The sequence below is a fragment of the Merops nubicus genome, unplaced genomic scaffold, assembly GCF_000691845.1.
Source record: "Merops nubicus isolate BGI_N331 unplaced genomic scaffold, ASM69184v1 scaffold25495, whole genome shotgun sequence".
NCBI lineage: Eukaryota > Metazoa > Chordata > Aves > Coraciiformes > Meropidae > Merops > Merops nubicus.
In genome coordinates, this window is record NW_008609424.1 from 10659 (window position 1) to 31459 (window position 20801).

Below are 20801 nucleotides of genomic sequence, written 5' to 3' on the forward strand. Positions count from 1 at the left end.
CCCTTCCTTTCTTTCTCTTTCCATTCCTTCCTTTCTTTCTTTCCCTTCCTTTCTTCCTTCCTTCCTTCCGTTAGTTTTTTAAGGGCTGTATTTATAAAATAAAAAGCGTAGCCCTTCCTGTATAGTTTCAGATGTAGTAATGTAGTATCCAAATTATGTCCAAATGTCATTTGGCTCTCAGCTGTCATATATTGAAATCAGGCCACACAAATCACTATTTTCACTAAAATCACTCTTTTTCACTATTGAAACAGTACAAGTTATCTCAGGGCAGAGTTTCAAACAAATGAGCCAGACTGAGGACTTAGCTTCTCTGCCCACCTCTGAGACTCCATCTCAGAAGTGTTATTTGCCTTGGTTTTTCCTCTTCAGACTAGCAGACAAATTTGAACCACAAAGGGTGACTACAGACAGAGAACAGGACAAATTGGTCATTCCCACCCATGCACGTAAGTCACAGCCCTTCTGATCCAGTTCTCCACAGGGTGGAGCATGTCATGTATTAAAAACACATTTTCAGATTCTTCCAGTATGCCTCACAGTTTTATAATAGTTTTGTGAGAGATTTTTGCTGTAGATAGGGATCTGCAGGATGTGGAGAGCAACCTCACTGTGATAGGAGTCAGGACTGCTGTGGACTGTGGAGCTGGCAGGGATGAGTTGCAGAAGTTAGCTTTGTTAAGAGTTTGCCTTTCTGCTTAGGTGTTAGTGCTGGAGACTGGATCTGTTACAGGTGCAGCCATATATAGTAAAGGGGATTGTTTGGCAGCTGTAGCACAGCATCTGGCTGTATCTCAACATAACTATGTCCACTCCAGCTTTGGCAGCCATCTGGAAAACCAGACTTTAATCAGAAAGCCTGAGCAAATAAGGCTGCATGTAAATGTAAACGGATGCAGGTGTATCAGTCAAATGGCTTAAAAGCCAGGAAGAAAAGCCTGTTCTGGCTGTTTCCAAGGGACAGTGGTGCCAGTCAGGATGAGACTGTTTTTTGCTGGCAAACCTCTGCAAGAGTTGGTGCCTCAGAGGTGTAACTCACCTACCAGTGCCTGCTGGGAAGTGGTGGCCTGGGTTTTGATAGCCAGAGAGCTGGGTGTGAGGGATGGAGAGATGCTGGGGAGGCTTCATACTTAAGACCATGACAAACAATACCCAAGGAAAATGTTATGGGGTTGCTCTGCAACTTCTACGTGCTGTTGTTTTCCTCTGAAATATGGAGACTGTAATTGGTCTTGGCAGGTTTTCGAGACAATTTCTGACTCTCATTTTCTGTTCCATTAATGTTTTAAGAAGAAGTGACAAAGAGAGGATTGTGGGGTTGCCTTTCTTTCTTGCAGAAGGAATTTACTTTTATGGCTAGGTTGCAACAAAGGCAGAGCAAAAATGCAAACATGCTGGAGAAGGAGTTTGTATTCAAACAATTATTTTCTTTTTATTAATTTCTGTTTTCCCTTTTTCTTCAAATTCTGCCTTTAGTTAGGATTAGTGAGACTTGTGTTTGGTTTAATTCCCAAAGACAGGTCAGCACATAGGCTGGAGTGCCTAAGTTTTTTCCTGCAAACAAAGCTTATCTGTATGGAGCATTTGTGCAGCTGGTACCTTTTAAGGAACAACACTAACAAAAGCCACCCTGTTCAGCTTCTGCTTTCTCTTCTCCAGGCAGATGTGTCTTGCTAAGAGTGGACAATGAGAGTAAGCTGTGGTGGCAGAGGCTGTAGCATGTACCAACAACCCGAGGACAGCATCTGCCAGGTCCCTGGGTATTTGGAATCAGAGATGTAGGTCTGGAAGGATCCTCAACCTTTCAACTTGTTGATTTTACAGTGGACTGTCTGTCCAGTGTTCCCCTAAAATCATCTGTTGAGGAAGACGCTGCAGCTCTCATCTGTGTTGCTGTCATAAGAGAGAAAATGTTTTCTGTGATGTTTAATCCACAAGTCTGCTCAAGGAGAACTCTGGAAACTTCCTCAGTCCTGTCTAGCTTATGTTAGGGGAAAATATAAGATTGGATCCAACAGCCTGAAAGGGGCAGGGCTCCTCCACACAGAGCACACGTGCAGACCACGTGTGTATGTGGGCAGCCACACAGCATGGGCAGAGCCCTCACAGAAACACAGGCAGCCCTGGCTGCAGGTCAGTGGGGATTGCAAGGGGGATTTTTAAGCAACAGGAAATGACAACGTGCCAGCACTCAGGTTTGGTAGAGTTAGAGATTTAACGTAAGCAAAGATCTGACAGGTGTAGAAGGCGGTGCTGGAGAGAGTGAAAATTGCTGATAAATTACTGTGGGAATGAAATGGTTTAATTTTTGGGTATACAAAAGTTAACTCACCTTGACAGCAGTGTTTTCAGATTAAGTACTTGTCTACAAGGTTCCTGCTACTCTTAAGATATGTGTGGCAATAAAAATGGTAGTTGCTTGAAGTAGCACACTTAAGAGCAGGCTGGGGGTGCTTCAGGAAGGGCTCCTACATTGGTGTTATGCTATTGCAGGTGACATCGATTGCAAAATATTTTGATTTCTGATGTGAGTCTCTCATTCATACCTGTGGGAATGAGTCTTGGAAAACTGCAGGGAGAATGCACGAGGCTTCCTGAAATTCCCTGTGCATCATGAGAAAAGGTACCCGTGCTCATCCTGTGATGTCTAGATAGACCATGAAAAATTTTCTTGAAGGGAAGATAATTGTTAAGTTCTGCCTTTTATCTTGCCTCTGCGCTGGCTTTGCCTGGCCTTAGCAGCGTTGCACAAAGCAGAGGTAAGTAAGCCTCGCTTCCCTGAAGCTTGCCTCAGTGAGGGTTAGTGGGTTGGAGATGTAGGGGCTGACATCCCACTTGTTTGCACTGAGAGGAACACATTGTTGGGTGACTGATCCCTTTGGGCATGCTCCATGGCTTGTTTTGGTGATTAATGCTCCTGTTCTACTAAATTTTGCAAGAAAACTTGGCTATAGAGCACTTTTTCTTTTTTGTCTGCAGAGTAGCCTAGATTTATCCAAGGGAGGAAACAAGCAGCAGAAGCACAGAAAACTTAACAGAGAGCTAAGGGGCAGTGATGTATCAGTGGAGGATGAATGATCCTCTTCAGCTAGATGCCCTTCTTGGCTTCACTTCTGCATCCTGCAGGGCTCATCTCTGATAAGAGGAGGCACTCGTGCTGGCTGCCAGTGGGGAAGAGCTCCTGCACCAGCTGGCAGCTGCCTTGCCCCCTGCCTCGGCTCAGAGGGGACCCTCTGTGGGTCTGGCAGGGCTGCCTGCCACCGGTCACAGTCTGTGACCACAAAGGACATCCCTGTCTAGTCTTCTCACCAGCCCCTTTGCTTTCATACAGCCAGTTAGGAGAGGGTGGAGAAAGTGCTTTTGGACACTGACTGATGTACTGTTATATCCCTGACAATTTTTTCAGTACAACAGAGGCCAAAGTTCAGCAGCCTTGAAAATGGCTCTGAAATGTTTTTGTCAAGACTTTAACTGAGCTCACTGATTTCAAGGAAAACACATGGAAGGCACGCACAGCAGTTTACAGTTTGGGCTTCCTCCATCATTTTTTTTTTGTACTTGAAAGATAACTGTAGCTGTTATCCTCATGAAAGGTCTGAAATAAGGACTAAATTTTCACGTATTCCATCTGGAGTCTCAAATGAGTATTCTCTATTCTACTGTTACCTGGTTCATGACAGTTCTAAAAGCCATCTAATTTACTTTTCTCCCTGAACAGCTCCAGGATTTGTTGTGTGAGCAAAATGAGGGTAATCAAAAGCAGCAGCAGGGATGCAGATACAGTGATTTTTCTCTCAGCTACACACTTAAGCAGAGGTTCTGTAATGTACATTTAGTAGCTATCTCTTTCCGTGTGGATACCGTATTAGGCTGCAAACCCTTGACCTGGACTGGGTGGCTGGTTGCTATGGCAACAGGTTGCATAGTAACAGGTTTTGTTCTTAGGTTGAAATCATCTTGCTTCTCTTAAATGTGACTTTTGGGGAGGTCAGAAGTCATTCATCAGACAAAACTAGGAAAGTTTTTTGAAAAGAAAGGCAAAAATGTTGATGTTCAGCAAACAGAGCATCTGCTGAGAGATATTCTTTGTTTGTGGCAGTGGAGGAAGGTGGGCAGCTCCCCCACCTTCTCTGCTTCGTTGACGTGGAGGTCATCAGCTCACCAGAAAAAAAAAGCAGTTCTTGGAAGCAAGATGACTGTAGGAGGTTCAGGGGAATTTGTCTGCTGTGTGACTCCCACTCCCAGTTGTGCTAAAGGCAGCGGGCAAATATTAACAGCTTAGCACTCCAGTAACCTTGAAAATTTCTAAACTTAAAGTAAGCCCCTGATCAGCTGCTCTCCAGCTGAACTGCTTCTAAAGCTCTGCTGACCTGGTCCTGAATCTAAATTTTAAAGAATTACAGCCATACACTTCAGAAGAGCAGGTTTGTTGCTTTTTCTTGGCTCTGCCTAGCAAGGTCCTACAGGAGACTGCCCTAGGAGCAGAGGGGCTGAGGCTGTGCTGCAGGGATGACCTCCCCAGAGCATAGGTGCCCCACTCCAGTGTGCTGCAGGCAGAGCCAAACGTGGCAGAAAGCCAGCCTGGATGGGCAGGGACCTCCTGACTGAGCTTCACCACAGAAGAAAGTGCACGAGCTGGGAGGGACTGTCCAGGAGGGACACAGACAGTGCCTGGGATTGCAGGGACAGAGCTGGGAAAGGCAAAGCTCAGCTGGAGCTGAAATGAGCTATGGGAAAAGTTTCTCTGGGTACAGGGGTAACAAAAAAAAAGTTTAGAAAATATGAGCCTGCTGCTTAGTGGGACAAAGGTGAAGGACGTAAAAGGTACTTGATGCCTTTTTTTGGTGAGGCTTTCACTACTAAGTTCTGCCTTCAGACCTCCCAGGTAACGGAGTCTGTGGGAATGTGGCATGACCCCCAGTAGAGGAGGACAGTGATACAGCTCTTGGGTCACCTGGGAGTACAGCAGCCCCTGGCACCAGACAAGGTAATCCAAGGGTGCTGAGGGACTTGGCTGACTTCACTGTGAAGCCATTGGTGACCACTGGTGACTGGAAAAGGGCAAGTATTGCACTCATCTTCAGTACTGTTAAATGTCTTTATTAACCAGATGGACAATAGCCTGGAGTGCAGCTTCAGCAAGTCTGTGGATGAACTCAAACTGTGGGGAGTGGTCAATACACCAGAGGGGCCTGGGCAGGCTGGAGAAATGGCTGACAAGAAGTTCAGCAAAGGCAAAAGTACAGTCCCTTGTCCAGGGTGGAATGACCCTGTGCACCAGTACAGGCTGGGGACTGCCTGGGTTCAAAGTCAGACAGTGCCCTGCAGATGCAGGTGGACAAGCTGAACCTCAGGCCATGGCATATTCTTCTGGCAAAGGACAACGATGTCCTGGACTGCATTAGCAAGAGTGTAGCCAACAAGACCTGGCTACACCTGCAGTGCTGTGTCCACTTTTGTGTACCCTGGTACAAGAAATAAATTAAATACAGGCCTGAGTGCAGTGCCACCAAGATGGTCGGGGGCTGAAGCAGATAATAAATGAGGAGAGACTTAGGGAACTGGGTTTGCCCAGTCTCCAGAAAAGAAGAGTAAAGGTGGCTATTTTTGCTGCCTACAGCTTTTTGGTGGGAGGATGTGGAGGACCTGGAGCCATGCTCTGGGGAGTTGTGCAGTGGCAAAAGGCGGCGCAGGAAACTCTGAGTTCTGTACTAAGATGAAGTTCTTGCTGTGAGGGTGGCCACAAGCTGCAGCAGTGGCCCTGGGAGGTTCCTGGATTCCCATCCCTGGGGATAGTCAGAACTTGGTGTGGCCCTGGTGTGACTGAGTGGGGTTTGGATCGGGTGATCTCCAGGGACTCCTTCAGGCCGAGATCATTTTGCAAGTCTCAGTGTCTTTTCTCTGGCCATAAGGAAAAGCAAGTGTAACTGAGAGCCCAGACCAGGACTCTGCCTGGGGGTGGAGCTGAAGATGGGTTGTGTGGCTGTTACCCTCCTTCCCTCCTCTCTTTCTCAGTCCTGTATGTCTCTCTTCCCTGGTGAGCAGTGTCATCACTTGCACATCAAATATTTGGTGATGATACGTCACTGTAATCCCCCTAGAGACTAATTTATTATTTTTTTTCCCTTATTTTTTTATATTAAACACGCTGCTGTTTTTTGCTTTACACTTGCATCCTTTTGGCATGTGTATGGTAGCAGAGTTCCACACCAACAAGAGTATGTAAGTAGGCAGGAGCTTATAGAAAAACAAAATCCAGACATGGCATGTGATTGGAGAGGGGCTTTCTTTTCTTTTTCCTTTGTGCTGGAGGATGTAATTTCTTCTCAGCTGTCAACCTGTAGCACTGTCAGAAGTCACTCGTGGCTGTGCTGCTGTGCTGTGCTCCCTTCGGGCAGGGGTCACGAGGAGGAGTGAGGTGGGGTTGTTGTTTGACCATTCAGGGCTTGGAAGGACTCTAAGAGCTGCAGCCAGAGAGCGGGAGCACTGGGAGAGGATCACTGGGGTAAAGGGACTGGCAGCAGCAGGGAGGAGAACACCGAAACAGAAATCACAGAGTTTGAAGAGTTCTCATAGGATGGAAGGACCTAAAGGCACAGAGAGGCTGACTTGGCTTGGGTTTAGACCGTTTTTCCTGTAAATCTTAAAAATACTTTAAGTGTTGCTGGTCCTCGGGGTGGTGGAGCAGTGCAGGCTTGAAAGGTCACACCGGTTGCCCAGCGCTTCCGCACATCGGTAACAAACCATAAAACCAACAGAAGAATTTATTACCCGTGGCCCAGCAGCCTGGCCAGGGAGTGCAATACCTGCCTTGTCCTCTCTGTGACGTGATCCTGGCAGTAATGTACTTCTGGGAGATGTAAATCTCGAGGACATGCCTGCTTGTCATTAAAGAGATGGCAGAGCTCTCTTCACACATGGAAATGTCAAGCAAGCATCTTGACCAAATTATGAGATGGTTGGTCGCCTTTTGACGTTGTAGGACGTGCCGGTGGTTGCCTGGGGGAAGAAGAGATGCTCTTTGCTTCCTGACCCAAAGTATTCCAGCTATGGTGCCATGTGCTGGGAATGCTGGTGTGGCAGCCCAGGGCAGGCTCTGCTGCAGACGCTCAGGAAGTCAGCAGGGTTTATATAAAGCTCTGCTGGGTTTGCAGAACCTTTTGGCTCCCTTCCAACATGGAAGCAGCGTTATAAATAGAAGAATGTCTCACTTTTGAAGTCTGCCTTCTATTCATGGAAAGGAAGAACTTTATGCCGGAGCTGTGATATAATAGCTGTTAAATACAAGTCTCAAGACCAGTTGTATGATGGGCTGAACCACTCGACCACATTTCAGTGGGATGCAAGTGAGCTCAGTAGCCTATAGCATCACCTCTCTGTTAGCTGGTTGCTGACATCTAAATAAGGTTTGATGGCATGAAAATACGATTCAAGAGAAATCCATCCTCCCACCTCCCCTCCCAGCTGCTCCTCTCCCCACTGAAAGAAAAAAAAGAAAGTGTTTTTTTTTTTTTTCCCGTTTGATCAGATTAACAAGATGTTTGGGACAGTGGTGGTTGGAGTTGGAATTGCTGGCTTAGCTCGAATCCGAGACTTGGCGAATCCGATGCCTTCCAGCCCTTCCGAGCACCTGAAACTCTTTGGATTTGTATCCAGGTTAGAAGTTTCATTTTAGCATGTTTAATATGTTTATCTTAACTTGTCTTTCTTCTGGTGCACCTGTCTTTCCATGTGGAGAACAATTATTTGTTGGGGTTGGGGAACGAATATCCAGTTTTATATTTCTCTTATAATTAAGGCTGCCCGAAAAGGAAAAGATTTTACAGATATGCCTGTCATCCTGAGTGGCAGCTGGGAAATGAGCACAGAAAGCTTTGCAAGAGGGAACAAATAGGTTAACTTTAGTTCAGTACCTTGCAGAAAATATTAAAATAAAAGCTGAGAGCCATTCTTGCCGTAGGATCTGTGTGATTAAAAAGAAATGCAGTTCTGACTGAAATGTCCTGTAGGTTAGGATGATACAGACAACAGTTCCACTAATGAGCTAATGTCTGCATTTGTAGAAATGTTTAAAAAACTTAAGTTTTTACAGAGTTTAAAAAAGTTGTGTGTTTTTTTTTTTTTTACAAAAACACATTTTGTAAAGCTCCTAATACTGCAACTTCATAATAGTTGTTTTTTTTTTTTTAAACCAGGTATTTGACCTGTAGATGCCTTTAAAACAGATCTCATCATTTAGTACACGCAGTAAGGTGGCTTCTTAGAGAGCAAGAGTTTTTCTTAATAGCTTGGAGCTGTGGAAATTTATTGTATACCTCCCTCTGAGCACTCCTGCTAGACTGTCTGCCCCATACAGCAGAGCATAACGTTTTTAAATAGTTAGGTAGTACATCTATAGATCTCTGGCTATTTTTGCAGCTATATTTAAATCATGCAGTCAGGGTTGTTTGAGACTGAAAGGACCCATTAGGTCATCCAATTTATCTCCCTGCCAAGTACACCCTTGGTTCCCTGATGCCTTTGCTAGTGCTGCAGCTTGCTTTGAACAAGACTGAAGATAGAGCTCCCACTACTTCTGTTGAGAAACAGTGCTTTTGCAATGCATGGTTCACAGGAAGCTTGCTTGGATATGTTGCCTTTTCTTTGTGTTCCAACACACATAACCTGTCTTTGCTTTCAAGTCCTGCTTGTAGCCTACCTTCATGCCCTCTCACCTACCCTACCGCTGCCAAGGTGCCTGCTCTAGTCTTTATTAATACCCAAGGCTTTTGAGGGGAGAGCATTTCCTTTTCAGGTGGAGATGTGCTCAGGTGGTGGCCAGGAGAGCCTTCCCCTTAGCACTGGTGTGGGGTGTATGTTCCAAGGTGCAAGGCATCGTGGCCAAGCATCTGCTTGTCCATACTTGTAGTCACATGTGGCCCTGCCAATTCAAATGCTGTTGTCCAGCATGGTGAGGAGTTCTCCCATAGGAGCACTGTACTTCTTCAAGTTAGTCTTTTAAAATAACTCTTTCATAATGAATCTTATTAAAAACCAAAACACCAAAAAAAACAAGCAAACAAAAAAAGCACTTTACACTTCAGTAGCAAGCCAGTTTCTGTACTGATACTACCACCTCCTCACTGGCCCATCTCTTTTGTTCTTCTGTGCACTGCACTGCTGTCTGTGGTGCTCATGCCCTTCCTGGATCACAGGCTGCCTTTCGTCTACCCTGGTTGAGCTCAGCGAGACAGTGGTCCACAGGAACAATTTCTCAGTGCTGCTGCACAGTGTGCAGTTGGGAAGAGCAGACTGTGACAGTTATCCTCTTGTCTTTATGCTAAATACACAGGAGAACTTTTGGCAATATTAATGAGGCCAAGCAGATTACCCTGGAAGAGGCTCTAAGAAGCAAAGAGATCCATGCAGCCTTCATCAGCACAGAGAACAGAAGCCATGAAGAAACCATCAGGTATTTATTTTGAGGCGTGGTTGTTTTTGGTTTTTTTTTTTTCTCTTTTTCCACGCTTTCCCCTGTAATTTAGAAGCATTGAGAAGCTGTGTAAAGCTGTTGCAGGAGAGAATATAGACAGTAGAGAAGAGACTGCCAGACTAGACATCTGAAGTGAATGATAGCGAGTTCCCTGGAGCACCAACTAAGCCCTAGAAGAGAGTATGATTTAAGATACTTTCATTTCCCAAGTAACTCCACTTGCATTCCTCTGTGCCTGTGTTTCAATGACAGGCAGCTTAACCCAGGATTCAAAGCCTTTCCTCAAAAATCATATAGAGGAAGGACCCTCCATGCCCCATGTCAGCCACTAGGGTGTCTGGAAGGTAGAAGTTGCAGTGCTCAACACTGCAGCATTTTAGTGACCTGCTGTAGGTCAGCGAGGGAATTATGTGGGAAAGGGAGAATTGAAACTTGGCTCTCGTGGTGTTTAAATGTGTGAGGTAGCCACCACACCATCCTTGCTAGGAAACTTCCCATTTATTTCTCTTACTCCATGTTGTGCATTTTTCCACGTGGGGCTGACTGTGGGAATGAGAAGCAGCTTGCACAGTGGAAACGGATGATTACCATGATTATTTTTTGAAGACTGCTCTTGTATCCCTTTCAGAATGTTTTTAGAAGCTGGGAAGCATGTCCTCGTTGAGTACCCCATGACTTTGTCTGCCAAGGCTGCCCGTGAGCTCTGGGAGATGGCTGAGCAGAAAGGTAATGCTTTGGTTCTCAAAGTTGTCAGCAGTGTTACCTGTTGGGTGACACCAAAGGCAACAAACTCCAAGGCAGGGCTCCAGCCTTCCATTAATCATGACATACAAGGGAGCATGCCTGTCTCAGGAATGTGTCAGTTTGGGATTTAAGACATGTGCAAATGGGGAAATAAACACACAAAAGTCAGTGCTAAGACTGAAGTATGTTTGCCCTCATAAAAGCACTGGTTTCTGCTTGTGGCACTAAGAATGCAGTTAGAGAAGGAAACTTCTGTTGCAGGGACAGCAAAGCACTTAATGAGTGTAGCCATTGGACTTGTGCACTTCCCTGTCCTCTCCCTCTCTGAAAATGAAACTGGGAACAGCTTTCCTGGCATCTAGAGTTTGTGATGTGCTCGTTGCACGCAACTGCTCATGCTATTGCAGGCCAACAAGGCATCCCTGTCTGAAGGACAGATTGTCTCTAAGCAAAATCTCTTTATTTCTGGAAAGTGTGTAGTCCCATCCCCATGGTGCCAAGGGTCAGAAGCTGGCAGTTCTGTTGAGGCCAGTGGGGATGTCTGGGGAAAAGAACAGTGCTGGGCAGGAGCAGAGTGCAAACCGTTTGGGCAAGCTGCTCTCTCTATGCCACTGATTTCTTAAGAATTCCTTTTGGGACTTTCGTCCTAAAACACTGGAGGTATAGGGTTTCTGCTTTGCTGTTTCCCTTGTACCACAACCACTTACTGCCTTGTTGCTCGCCAAATGGCTTCCTGTTGAGCAGAATTTATGCCTCTTCTCTTGAAGCAGCAGCAGCAGTTACTGTCAGCACCCTATGCTGACTGTCCTGGAAACCTTCCAGAAAAACACAGGTTTAATGAGGGCCATATTCAATGTGTATCGGGTAGCCTCTCCTCCCAAGGAGCCCAAGTAATTGCAGTGGAGGGAGGTACTCTAACATATTGTTACAATCTGGGCCTGAGTATTATGCTGTTTTTTTCCCTCTCCTTTTTCTTTCCTACTGCCCTGGGAGGAAAAGTGCAGCACAAGGAAATGTGAGGGGAAAGAGGCCAAGAATTAATCAGTCTTGTACTTTGAAGACTTAGGTTTCAGCCTTAGGTGGGTGTTGGATTTCATTACAGAGTTTCTATTAAACATAGTGGCTACTGTTCCTGTAGTCTCTGTATTTGTTGTCTCCTGAAAATCCTTAAGCCAGATTGATGCCTCGGCACAGGGCCTGTGTTTCATTTTCTTCCTGACTTTATTTTCCCAGCCATGCATGAGAACATTTCTAAGTGAGTTCCCACTGGTCGTTGGCAAAGCCTTTACTGCTTAAATGTGCCTCTGATTCACATAGAAAGCTCTTATTTAATCCGTCCTGATGTTTGGTGTGATTTTTTTTTGTGTGTGTGTATTTATTGTCGTTTTTTTTTCTTAAGGTAAAGTACTGCATGTGGAGCACATTGAGCTTCTGACTGAAGAGTACAAGCAGCTGAAAAAAGAAGTGGCTGGGAAAGACCTGGTGAAGGGAACATTGCATTTCACAGGTCAGTAGCCGTGAGGATATCAAAGTCCATCTGGATTTGTCTGTCTGCTCCACAGGGACACCAGTCCTTCCAGGCTTCATTCAGACCTTTTAGACAAGAATCTGTCTACAGACTAACTAGAGACACAGGTATCAGTTCTGGATATTTCCATGAAGTTACAGAACTGTCTGGAAAGCATCTTTGCCTTAACATTTGTCTTCTATAGGCTGTTGCTTTTCTAATCTCTTTTCTGGCTGGTGAAGAACACAAGCCCATGCCTTGTTTTATGGAGGAGAGAACACTTCTTCATCCATTTTGTCCTTTGTGGTGGTGGCCAATATGTCATTCATATTGGTCTCAAGAGAGGAGGACGAGCTCTGAGAAGTGCCCCAGTCCATAGTGGCAACCTTGTATTTGGCTCTAGAAGCTTTCGGAGCGATTTTCGAGCCATTGTTTTCTCCCTGCTTTATTCCCTTGTTGAATCCACGTACACTGTCCTGTCCTCAACATGTCCTGAAGGGTTTGTTGCATATGTATGCTGTGCAGCCTTCTCTGTCATGGCTCACCAACACATCCATTTCAAGGTTGACATGTTTGTTGACTTTCCTATTCAGCCCATCCACTCATGCGCTTTCTATGCCCTGGTCTCTATGCCTGCAGCACTGCAGTTTTTCAGCCTTTCCTATGCAGAGGGCATTATTCTGCTTCCCATTTCTCAAGACTTTTTGTTGCTGTTGCACCAGGTAGCATCCTCGATGAGAAAAAGACAGGGTTCCCATCCTTCAGTGGAATCGCCCGACTGACTTGGCTGATTGACCTCTTTGGTGACCTCACTGTGACCTCTGCCACCAGAGTGGAGCAGAAGGATAAGAATTATTCCAGAATGACTGTTCACTTTCAGACGACAAACAAGAAGTGAGTAATGGCTGAGCGGGTGAGCCAGGCTCTTCAGGTACCATCTGCAGGAGTTCTGCAGCCTCTCTTCCCCTTGTGGGAACAGAGTGGGTGATGCTGGCATGAGTGTGTCCAAGAGAAACAGACCTGACAGTGCTTCCTACAGGAATTACAGTAAAAAAGCCACCACCAAACAATGTCTCAAGGAGGTTTTAAAAGCTTTTTTTCTAACATATAGGAATGGACCCATAATGCATTTTATCATGCCCAGGACTGAAAGACCCTTATTTTGAACTTTGAAAAATTGTTCAGAAGCAGGATTTGTTTTGTTTAGCAGCAGACATTCTAGCTGTGCTCTTATAGCTAACCTTTCTTTAAAGGCTGGAAATACATGACTGTTTGAAAAGGTAATGCTCTAGTTAGAATACTTAGCTTATAGAACTATAATGTTTATGATAGTATGTAATACTAGCTGGAGGTTCAGAGAAAATTACAGATTTCAAGTAGAAGTATAAGAAACTGCTGAAAGGCCAGCAGGCAAAGTTTGCTCTTGACTAGTAACGAATCTGCAGTCCTTCAGTTTCCTTGGTTTTTCCTGCGTAGGACAAGAGTCTGTTTCATGTTTCTTGTCTTTTTGCTTTTGTTCCATGAGCGTCTTAGACTGAGTCAGAATCCAGCAGCCAGGATTACTTACCTTTTTTTTCCCAGTTATTGCACTAGGAGTTTCTTGCAGAAAGCTCTTTTGATGGTGCATTTCATAATAATGAGTTTGATCTCCCTTTTATTATATGATAAAAAAGTTGCTATCAAATAGTGTATTTTTAATGGCTTTGATATAAAATCCGATATTTTAAAAGAATATATGAACCATGAATTGAGTCATCAGTGTTTCATACTGCAGACTCAGTACTCAACTTTGTCCATAGAATGGTGGTGTATTTTCCTGGAAACTCTCTGATTTGGTCATTTCAGGCTATCTGCATGAAGGCCACATCCCTTCAGATAGGTTGAAGTTACTTACAATGACAGTTTATTGCATGCTGTAGATGCAACTTGAGAATTGCCTGGTAGGAAAAGGTAGAGAGAAGTTACCCAAGCTCTGTAGGTTTCCTGGGAGGTAGGAATGGTGATGGAACAATCTGTTCCCTTCTCTTTGCTCCGTTTTCCTGTGTCTCCATATGGTGCACTCTGCCTCTGAGACAGGTGACAGGAGGCAGATGAGAAGACTAGGAAGAGCAGGGAAAAATAAGATCCTATGGGAAAATATTCTGGTCTGTCTTCATTTGTAATAAATTACCTGTTAATTTCCCCATGGGTTTAGTTAAGCATTTTATCAGCCAGTCCTACAAAGGCCACTGCAGTTTATCATGGGATTAGTGTCTTGTCTTATCAATCTTCCTCTCTCTTTAAATCAAACATCATTTCCAGTTCCTTTTAAAATGCAGTCGTGAGAGGACAGAAGTCTGTATACAAGCTCTGTTTACCCTCAGCAATTTGCCAGTAACACGAGTAGCTGTGAAGATCTCGATAGAGTGAGCTTTTGAACTAATTCCAGCAGGTGGAACTAGCGGGTGGCTTAAACGTTTCCCTGGCTGTCCTGTTTCCTAGGTAGTTCTTAGCTGCTATGTGTGATATTTGCTAGATGCAGAACTGTTTCTGGGTTACTGCTTTTTTTTCTTGCTGCACCACCAACTGATACTTACTTTTCTTAGCCCACTGCTATTTGTATGGGTCAGTAAGTGTTTTGTCACCATGAGTTTTATAATGACCTCGGGGACAGTCAGCTTTCTGTCTCTGGGATGAATTATTCCAGATGGAAAGTTACATAGTGTTCCTGTATTCTGTTGGGTGGTGGGGCCATATTTCCTGTTGACCTTCCCCTGCTGACGTCAGTGGAGTGGCAGCAGCAGGGAATTTGGCCCACTCTCCCTCAAGTGAAGCTGGGGCCCGGCAGTTATGGCGGTGATGTCACAGCTCTAATTTATTTTGCTGAAGGATGGGAAAGGTCTGCACCCTTCCTGAGAGCAATCCCACCTTTTTTTGAAAGACGTGATGACACTACCCTTGAGAAATCAGGTTAATTCAGCCTATTTTGTGCCTTGGGAAGTAGAGCAGCAGCCTGTGTTCGCTTGCGCAGCGGGGGTTTGCGTGAGGCTGTCGTCCGTCCCCGCTGTGCAGCCCACAGCGGCTGCTCCTCTGTCCCCGGGTGGGTTTTGGAGGTGTCTGGTAATGCCTGATGCCCAGCTAGCTGAGAGATGACCTCTGCGTCTGCTGTGTTTCCAAGACAGTTGAGCTGACAGCCTCTCTGTGATAAAACGTTGAGCAGTCCAGGAAAAGCCAAACCTCTGCTGACAGCACGGCTGGTTTGGGACTGCAGCCCATGGATTACAGAGCTTGGCTTCAGTAAATGTCAAAAAAGAACTTTTACAGTGAGCTGGAGAGATAATAATTTGGGCAACACCTCTTTTGATGTTAACTAGGGGTAGGGTTAATTGTTTAATTCCCATCCAACGTAAGGTAGCCCTTTTTGATTGCATGGTATATTAAAAATATTGGCATTTTCAAAGCGTGAAAAGGTAGAAGTTTGAAAAACTGTAGACATTTTCTGAACACATATTCTGGCAAGAAATGTTTCCAGTTATGTTTGTATGGAGATCTAAGCTTACAAAGTCTAATCAAAAAAGCTTCAGACTGGACATCCATAAAAAAAAATCATGTAATGTGTGATTTCTGCAGAAGTTGCTGCATAGAATATTAAGCTGAGTGGACCCATCATGAAACAGCTTAATTATTTTGCACATATAAAGAGTGTTCACTTCATTTTGGTTTATTTAACCAGGACAGTCTGACTAGGGCCACTCATTCTTTGAAGAAATAGGAAATTGCAAAAGCAGAAAGTCTCTTCCAATCTCTGAGTAAAGTGTAGCTAGGAGAGTTCTACTAGTCTAAAATGTGGAAAGACAAATTTAAAAAGTCAGGGTGGTTTCTTCACAGCACATATTTACTTGCTTTGTAAAACTCAGTATAAAAGTGGTTTGTTAAACTTTCTCTTTCTTCTTTAACTACCCAACATATTTAATGTAACTTTATTCAGCTACCAAAAATGCTGCATTTGTTATTTCTAAGTAAAACTGCTTACACTTCTGAGTAACTAACTACATCCCTAGCCAGATAATACTTTGAAACAAATCTTTAATGAAAATGGGTAAATTATCTATTAAAAATCCCATCAGTTTTTCACAATTTTCTGACAAAAAATGCAAACCTCTTTCTTAAGCTACTAAATTGCTTAAATAATGTGCCAACTTGCATCATACATATTTTTATAGCAAATAGAGTGAACTAATTTTAGTGTTCAAGTTGCTGTTAATTAAAAATTAACATGTTTTGTTTACCAATCCACCTCTTTTTGGGAAAATAACTAAAAATCCAATCACAGAAGAAGATACATCTAGTAGTAAACCAGTATTTTCCTGCTCACTGGTCTAAAACAGGCATTTTAATCACTTTGGCTAAATTCTGCCTGCTCTGTATGATTGTGCTTCTGGTTCAGTGGTTTCCCCAAGCTAGAGGAGAAGATGATGTATGCTTGAGCCTGGTCATTGATGTGCATCTGCTCTGGATCACCCCAGGGAGGTGGCCCTTTTTAGGATCATATCATGGACTCATCTCTGTTACATGGTGGAGGTCTTTGCCTGTGCCTGCCCAATAGGTTCTTCATGCCTGCCTACCTGAGATAAAGCACCTTGGAATAGCAGTGGCTCAAAGAACATAAAACCATCTCTGGCCAGAGCAAAACCCAGCTTGCTCAGCAGCCTGCCTCTGGCCCAGGTCAACAGCCAGCACCTCAGGGAAGGAAGATGAGGACACAGAAAGCACCCTGTGATGTGGCCCTCAAGCACCCATCTGGCCTGCAGCAACGTGTAGTCTTGGGACTTCCTGAGACATAGGGTGTCTTTGCATTTATTTGTCCTCTGAGTATTTTTTTTTTGGTGCATTTTTTGCTGTGATTTGTGTAGTTTTTTTGGTTTTTCTCCAGTTGTTTCATTATGTTCAGTCAGGATCATCTGTCTGTGCTTAATTTGTAGGAGGTGTGTGTGGTAGTACAGGTGAGCAACGAATAATTGATACAGTTATGTGAATATAGAAGCCAGATCATAAAGCATAAAAGATGAGAGGTGCAGAGTCGTTAAGCTGAGTGTGTTAAGGGTAGACTGACAAGGACTTCTTTCCAGATCTAATGATACTGAGAATTTAGTAGGCAGTACTTGGAGACAGAATTTATTCTTCCATGCTATTGACGCCCTCATAATCTGTGAGTGTCAGACTAAAGTGGGCCATAAAGGAATGTGGAAGGGCCATCAATAACCAAGTAAGAAAAATAATGTGCATCCTCTAAACACAAGAGTAGTGAGTGCTGATGAATGAGCTGCAGGAAGTTAATGGCACAGTTCAGGCAGTTGACAGAAGAGCAGGAAAGGAGGATTGTGGCAGTGGCTGGTGTTGAGGACCATTCCTCAAGGCCTTTGTGAGAAGTATTGGCATTGTTGAGCCAGGGGGTCTCTGAAGCAGAGATGCAGCATGTCCCATGACTCCTCTTTCTTCAGCCAGAATAGGAAGTTGAGGAGGAAAGGGTGAGGACCTGTGAGCTGTGCCAGTCAACAGCCAACAGCATCAATGCTTGACCTAGAGACTGTGGCTAACGTTGGCACAAGACAGGGTTTTGCTCTGGTTAGAAGGACCTTCTTGAGAGTCAATGTAGCTGAAGCAGGCAAGTTGATATCGTCTGTTGTAATACCTAGGATCAACTCAGGGCTTCTGGTGAAGAGAGAGAAATGTGTTTGAAAAGTTCAGAGTACAGACACTAGTGTCATCCATGAACTTGCTGCCTGTCCAGCTCATGCTAAAGGGTTGCTATTCAATGTGCACACTAGTACCTCAGTCATCATTGTGTACATGAATGGTGTAAATTTGTCCTTGCTGGAGGAACAACTAGACATTGAGGGCTTTGTGAGTTCAGCAGTGGTTGAATCATGCAGAAAATGTTTGGATGTTTAGCTGCACTTTTCATCCAAGTCCTCCATCCAAGACATGAAATGTCTCTCTTCCCTGTGATATAGTTAAACACTGCTGTCTCCTCTTTGCGTATGGGGAAGCAAAGCTGGAGAGAGCTTGGGTAGCATGAGGTGGTGGCAGAGTTAGGACTACTACCTGGTGTTCAACTCCATAACCACAAGGCATGTTGGTCAGAACATGTTACCTGAGTATGCAAGGACTGAAATTTTAAAATACTGCATTTATTAGGGCATTTCCCTGAAAATGCTAAGAAAAAAACCAATAAACTGTTGATTCCATTTCTTCATAAAGACTTGTTTTTTCTGCTCCTCTACACTAGACCTCTGACTTGGATTGAAGAAAGGGGACCAGGGATGAGACGTGAAAAGAAAATCAACTTCTGTTTCACAAGTGGTTGCCTGGAGAACCTCCCTCAAGCCCCGAGGTCTGCTGTGGGACTTTTCATGCAGGATCAGAACCTCTTTGCCAAAAAACTGCTGGGCCAGGTATCCAAGGAGGAGCTGGCTGCTGAGAAATGGCGAATTTTGCGGTGTCTTGACCTTGCTGAGGTGATCCAACAGCACTGTGAAGAGCCAGAGAAAATCTGTTCCTGAGACTGCTCTTAGGGAAGGAGGAACACGGCAGAAGGGAAAGCTGTAGGGCTAGAACTCACTGTTGCCTTCAAGCAGTTGCTATTTCTGTTTTATTACCTTCTTTTTGACTTCTTGTTATTCCTAGGCTATTTGGGCGGGCTGAAGAGCCTGGGCTGTACCCTGTGCTTCCTGCTTTGTGCTAGAACAAAGCAACATTACCCTGCTCCCACACATTGCTCTCCTTCCAGGCAGGTAGGAACTTAGCAGCAACAAGCTTTCCTGTGATTCAGTTGGAGGTGTCCCTGAGAGCAGATCTCAGAGGACTGCAAATACTAGATATGATTTTCCCTCCTGGGTTTTGTTGTTTGGTTGGGTTTTGTCTCCATCTAGTTACATCTGAAAATGAGATGTGTCTCATTTAGTAGTACTTATGCAGTATTATTTAGAAAGAAGTATTTGCTAGAATGAAGTTCTAGGTGAGTTTTACACCTCTTTACTTGATCTGCAGAACTTGTGCCACTACAGTCCTGATGTTCTAATTAGTTGTTGTGCCTGTTTGTTTTTTTTTTTGTTGTTGGTTTGTTTGGCGGTTTTTGGTTTGGTTTGTTTTTTTCTCCACATTGAAAACTTTCAGATAGAGCCTATCTGAGTATCAAACCAGAATAGAAGAAATATCTTGTCTCTTGATAGATGCTATGTTGAGTTCACGCAATCTCTCTGGTGCCCTGTGTCAACACAGAAATCTTTTCCCAGCATAGATTAGAACAGTACATTAAACTAGTGCATCACCTGCCTGCTTTCTACTGAATCTAAATATTTTCCTTTCCTCCCCCCCTACTGGAAGCAGCATATGACTGTCCTTCATTTGTATCTTGTATCTAATTCAGCCTGTGAATGGATCACAGCTAAAAATAAAACACATCCACCCTTTAAGAAAAAAATAACTAATGCACTCCTGGAAACAGTGAAATTCATTAGAAATAGTGATAAAATTAGAACAGAACTGTAGAAAATGGAGCCATTTGCACATATAGCCATGTGGCTATAGCGTATGGCACCTGTGGGGATGGGTCTTTAGCGTTTTACAGTAGTCCCAGGGTCACGTATGAAGATGTTATCACCTCCCTAAAGAAGCATTTTCATTTGAGGAGAAGCCTAAATAGTGCACAAAACTATTAACAGCTCCTCTCTCTGCCTTTTACTTTCTAATTACAGCATCTGTCGGTGCTGTGTTAATAGAACTTCAGTCTGTGCAGTTGTTCTTTCAAACACAGAACTATCGTTTCTTTTCCACGTTATTACGTGGGCACTTTTTTAATAAGGGAGCATATATGTTGTGAATGTATATCTCATCAGAGCCAGTCAGTATCGATGGAGAAAAGGTAAGTCAAATTCACTCAGAAGTTGGATACAGTTAGTTGGAAAGAAAGAAGGAAGACTGTGTTTTTTTCCTAAATCAGTCACATTTTTAGGAGCAACTAGAGCTTGATATGTGAATGAATTCTGTATGTGAGATTTGTTTAAATCTATTCTGTCTGTTAAAATCAGCGGAAACCTTCTTATTTACTTGGCTGGATTGAAATGCAGGGGGGTTGGCAGCAGGCTGGTGCAGGCAGACCGTGCACTGGTCCACCCAAACGAGCGCTTGGCTGAGCTTTCCCAGGGGCTTCTTTACTGATGTGCTGGACATTGCCTGGGCAGGTCGGATGCTGTACCAGGGAGGAAGAAGGTTTATGGCAAAATGAAAAAGTCCATCTGGGATCAGAAAGAAATGAGAATCTGCTGTGTGTATCTATCTGCTGTGTATGACAGCACGTGTGGTGTCCTGTTCCTTGACAAACTCCTCAGCTGTGAGGCTGGGGTGAATACCACTTGTTTACACACTAACTCACCGTGCATAGCTGGGGAGGGAAGAGGGCAAAGGGGAGGGGGATTCACACTCCCCATCTATGGGCATCAAAATTAGCCACCACATCTCCCTGGGCAAGCTCTCAGTTGCTGCTGTATTCCTGTAAGAAATGGGGAATAAATTCACAGGAACTCCGTAGAGCAGCAGTTGAATCACCCTCTAGAGAAGCTTGTTTCTATAGAGAGCGCCTGGGGAAATCAGCTGGTTAATTTGAGCTAGGGAAGGCAGATGCCTAGAGATGGATATCCCTCACTCTCCTCCACCCCACTCCCATTCCTTGCCAGCTAACCTGCTTGCCTGCTGCTGTCTGCCCTGCTCCTGGGAGCCTGCAGCATTCAGATGACTTTTCCTTCAGCCCCGTGAGTTTGCTGAGGTACGGTGATGGCTTGTATACAAGAGCTACTGGATGTCAGCCTTCAAACAAATGTATCGTTTGATCAGAATCCACCAATAAAATACTGGAGCTCTTAAGTGTTCCTGTTGTCCTTCATTAGCTGTTCCCATTGCCTGTGCTCAAGGTGACTCTGTCCTGACTGGTTCTTTCCCCCTTTTTCACTCTTCAAGCCCTGTGAAATCCTTCCAGTGACTACAGGCTGTGATCCTACGCTAAAGCCTTCAGCTCTCTCCCTCTCCTGGGTCAAGGTTTTG

At 44.4% G+C, this 20801-nt stretch overlaps 1 protein-coding gene across 1 annotated transcript in view; it reads left to right on the top strand.

Moving 5' to 3' along the window:
• BLVRA (biliverdin reductase A) overlaps positions 1–18425 on the top strand; it is a 28857-nt gene extending 10432 nt beyond the window's left edge. Inside the window, exons 2-7 of the mRNA XM_008940596.1 lie at positions 7529–7656; positions 9332–9451; positions 10101–10198; positions 11616–11723; positions 12446–12617; positions 17992–18425. Coding sequence (XP_008938844.1) covers positions 7538–7656; positions 9332–9451; positions 10101–10198; positions 11616–11723; positions 12446–12617; positions 17992–18265 — 891 coding nt within the window. The 5' untranslated portion in view covers positions 7529–7537 and the 3' untranslated portion in view covers positions 18266–18425. The remainder of the gene's footprint in view (positions 1–7528; positions 7657–9331; positions 9452–10100; positions 10199–11615; positions 11724–12445; positions 12618–17991) is intronic.
• The last annotated feature ends 2376 nt before the right edge of the window (positions 18426–20801 follow it).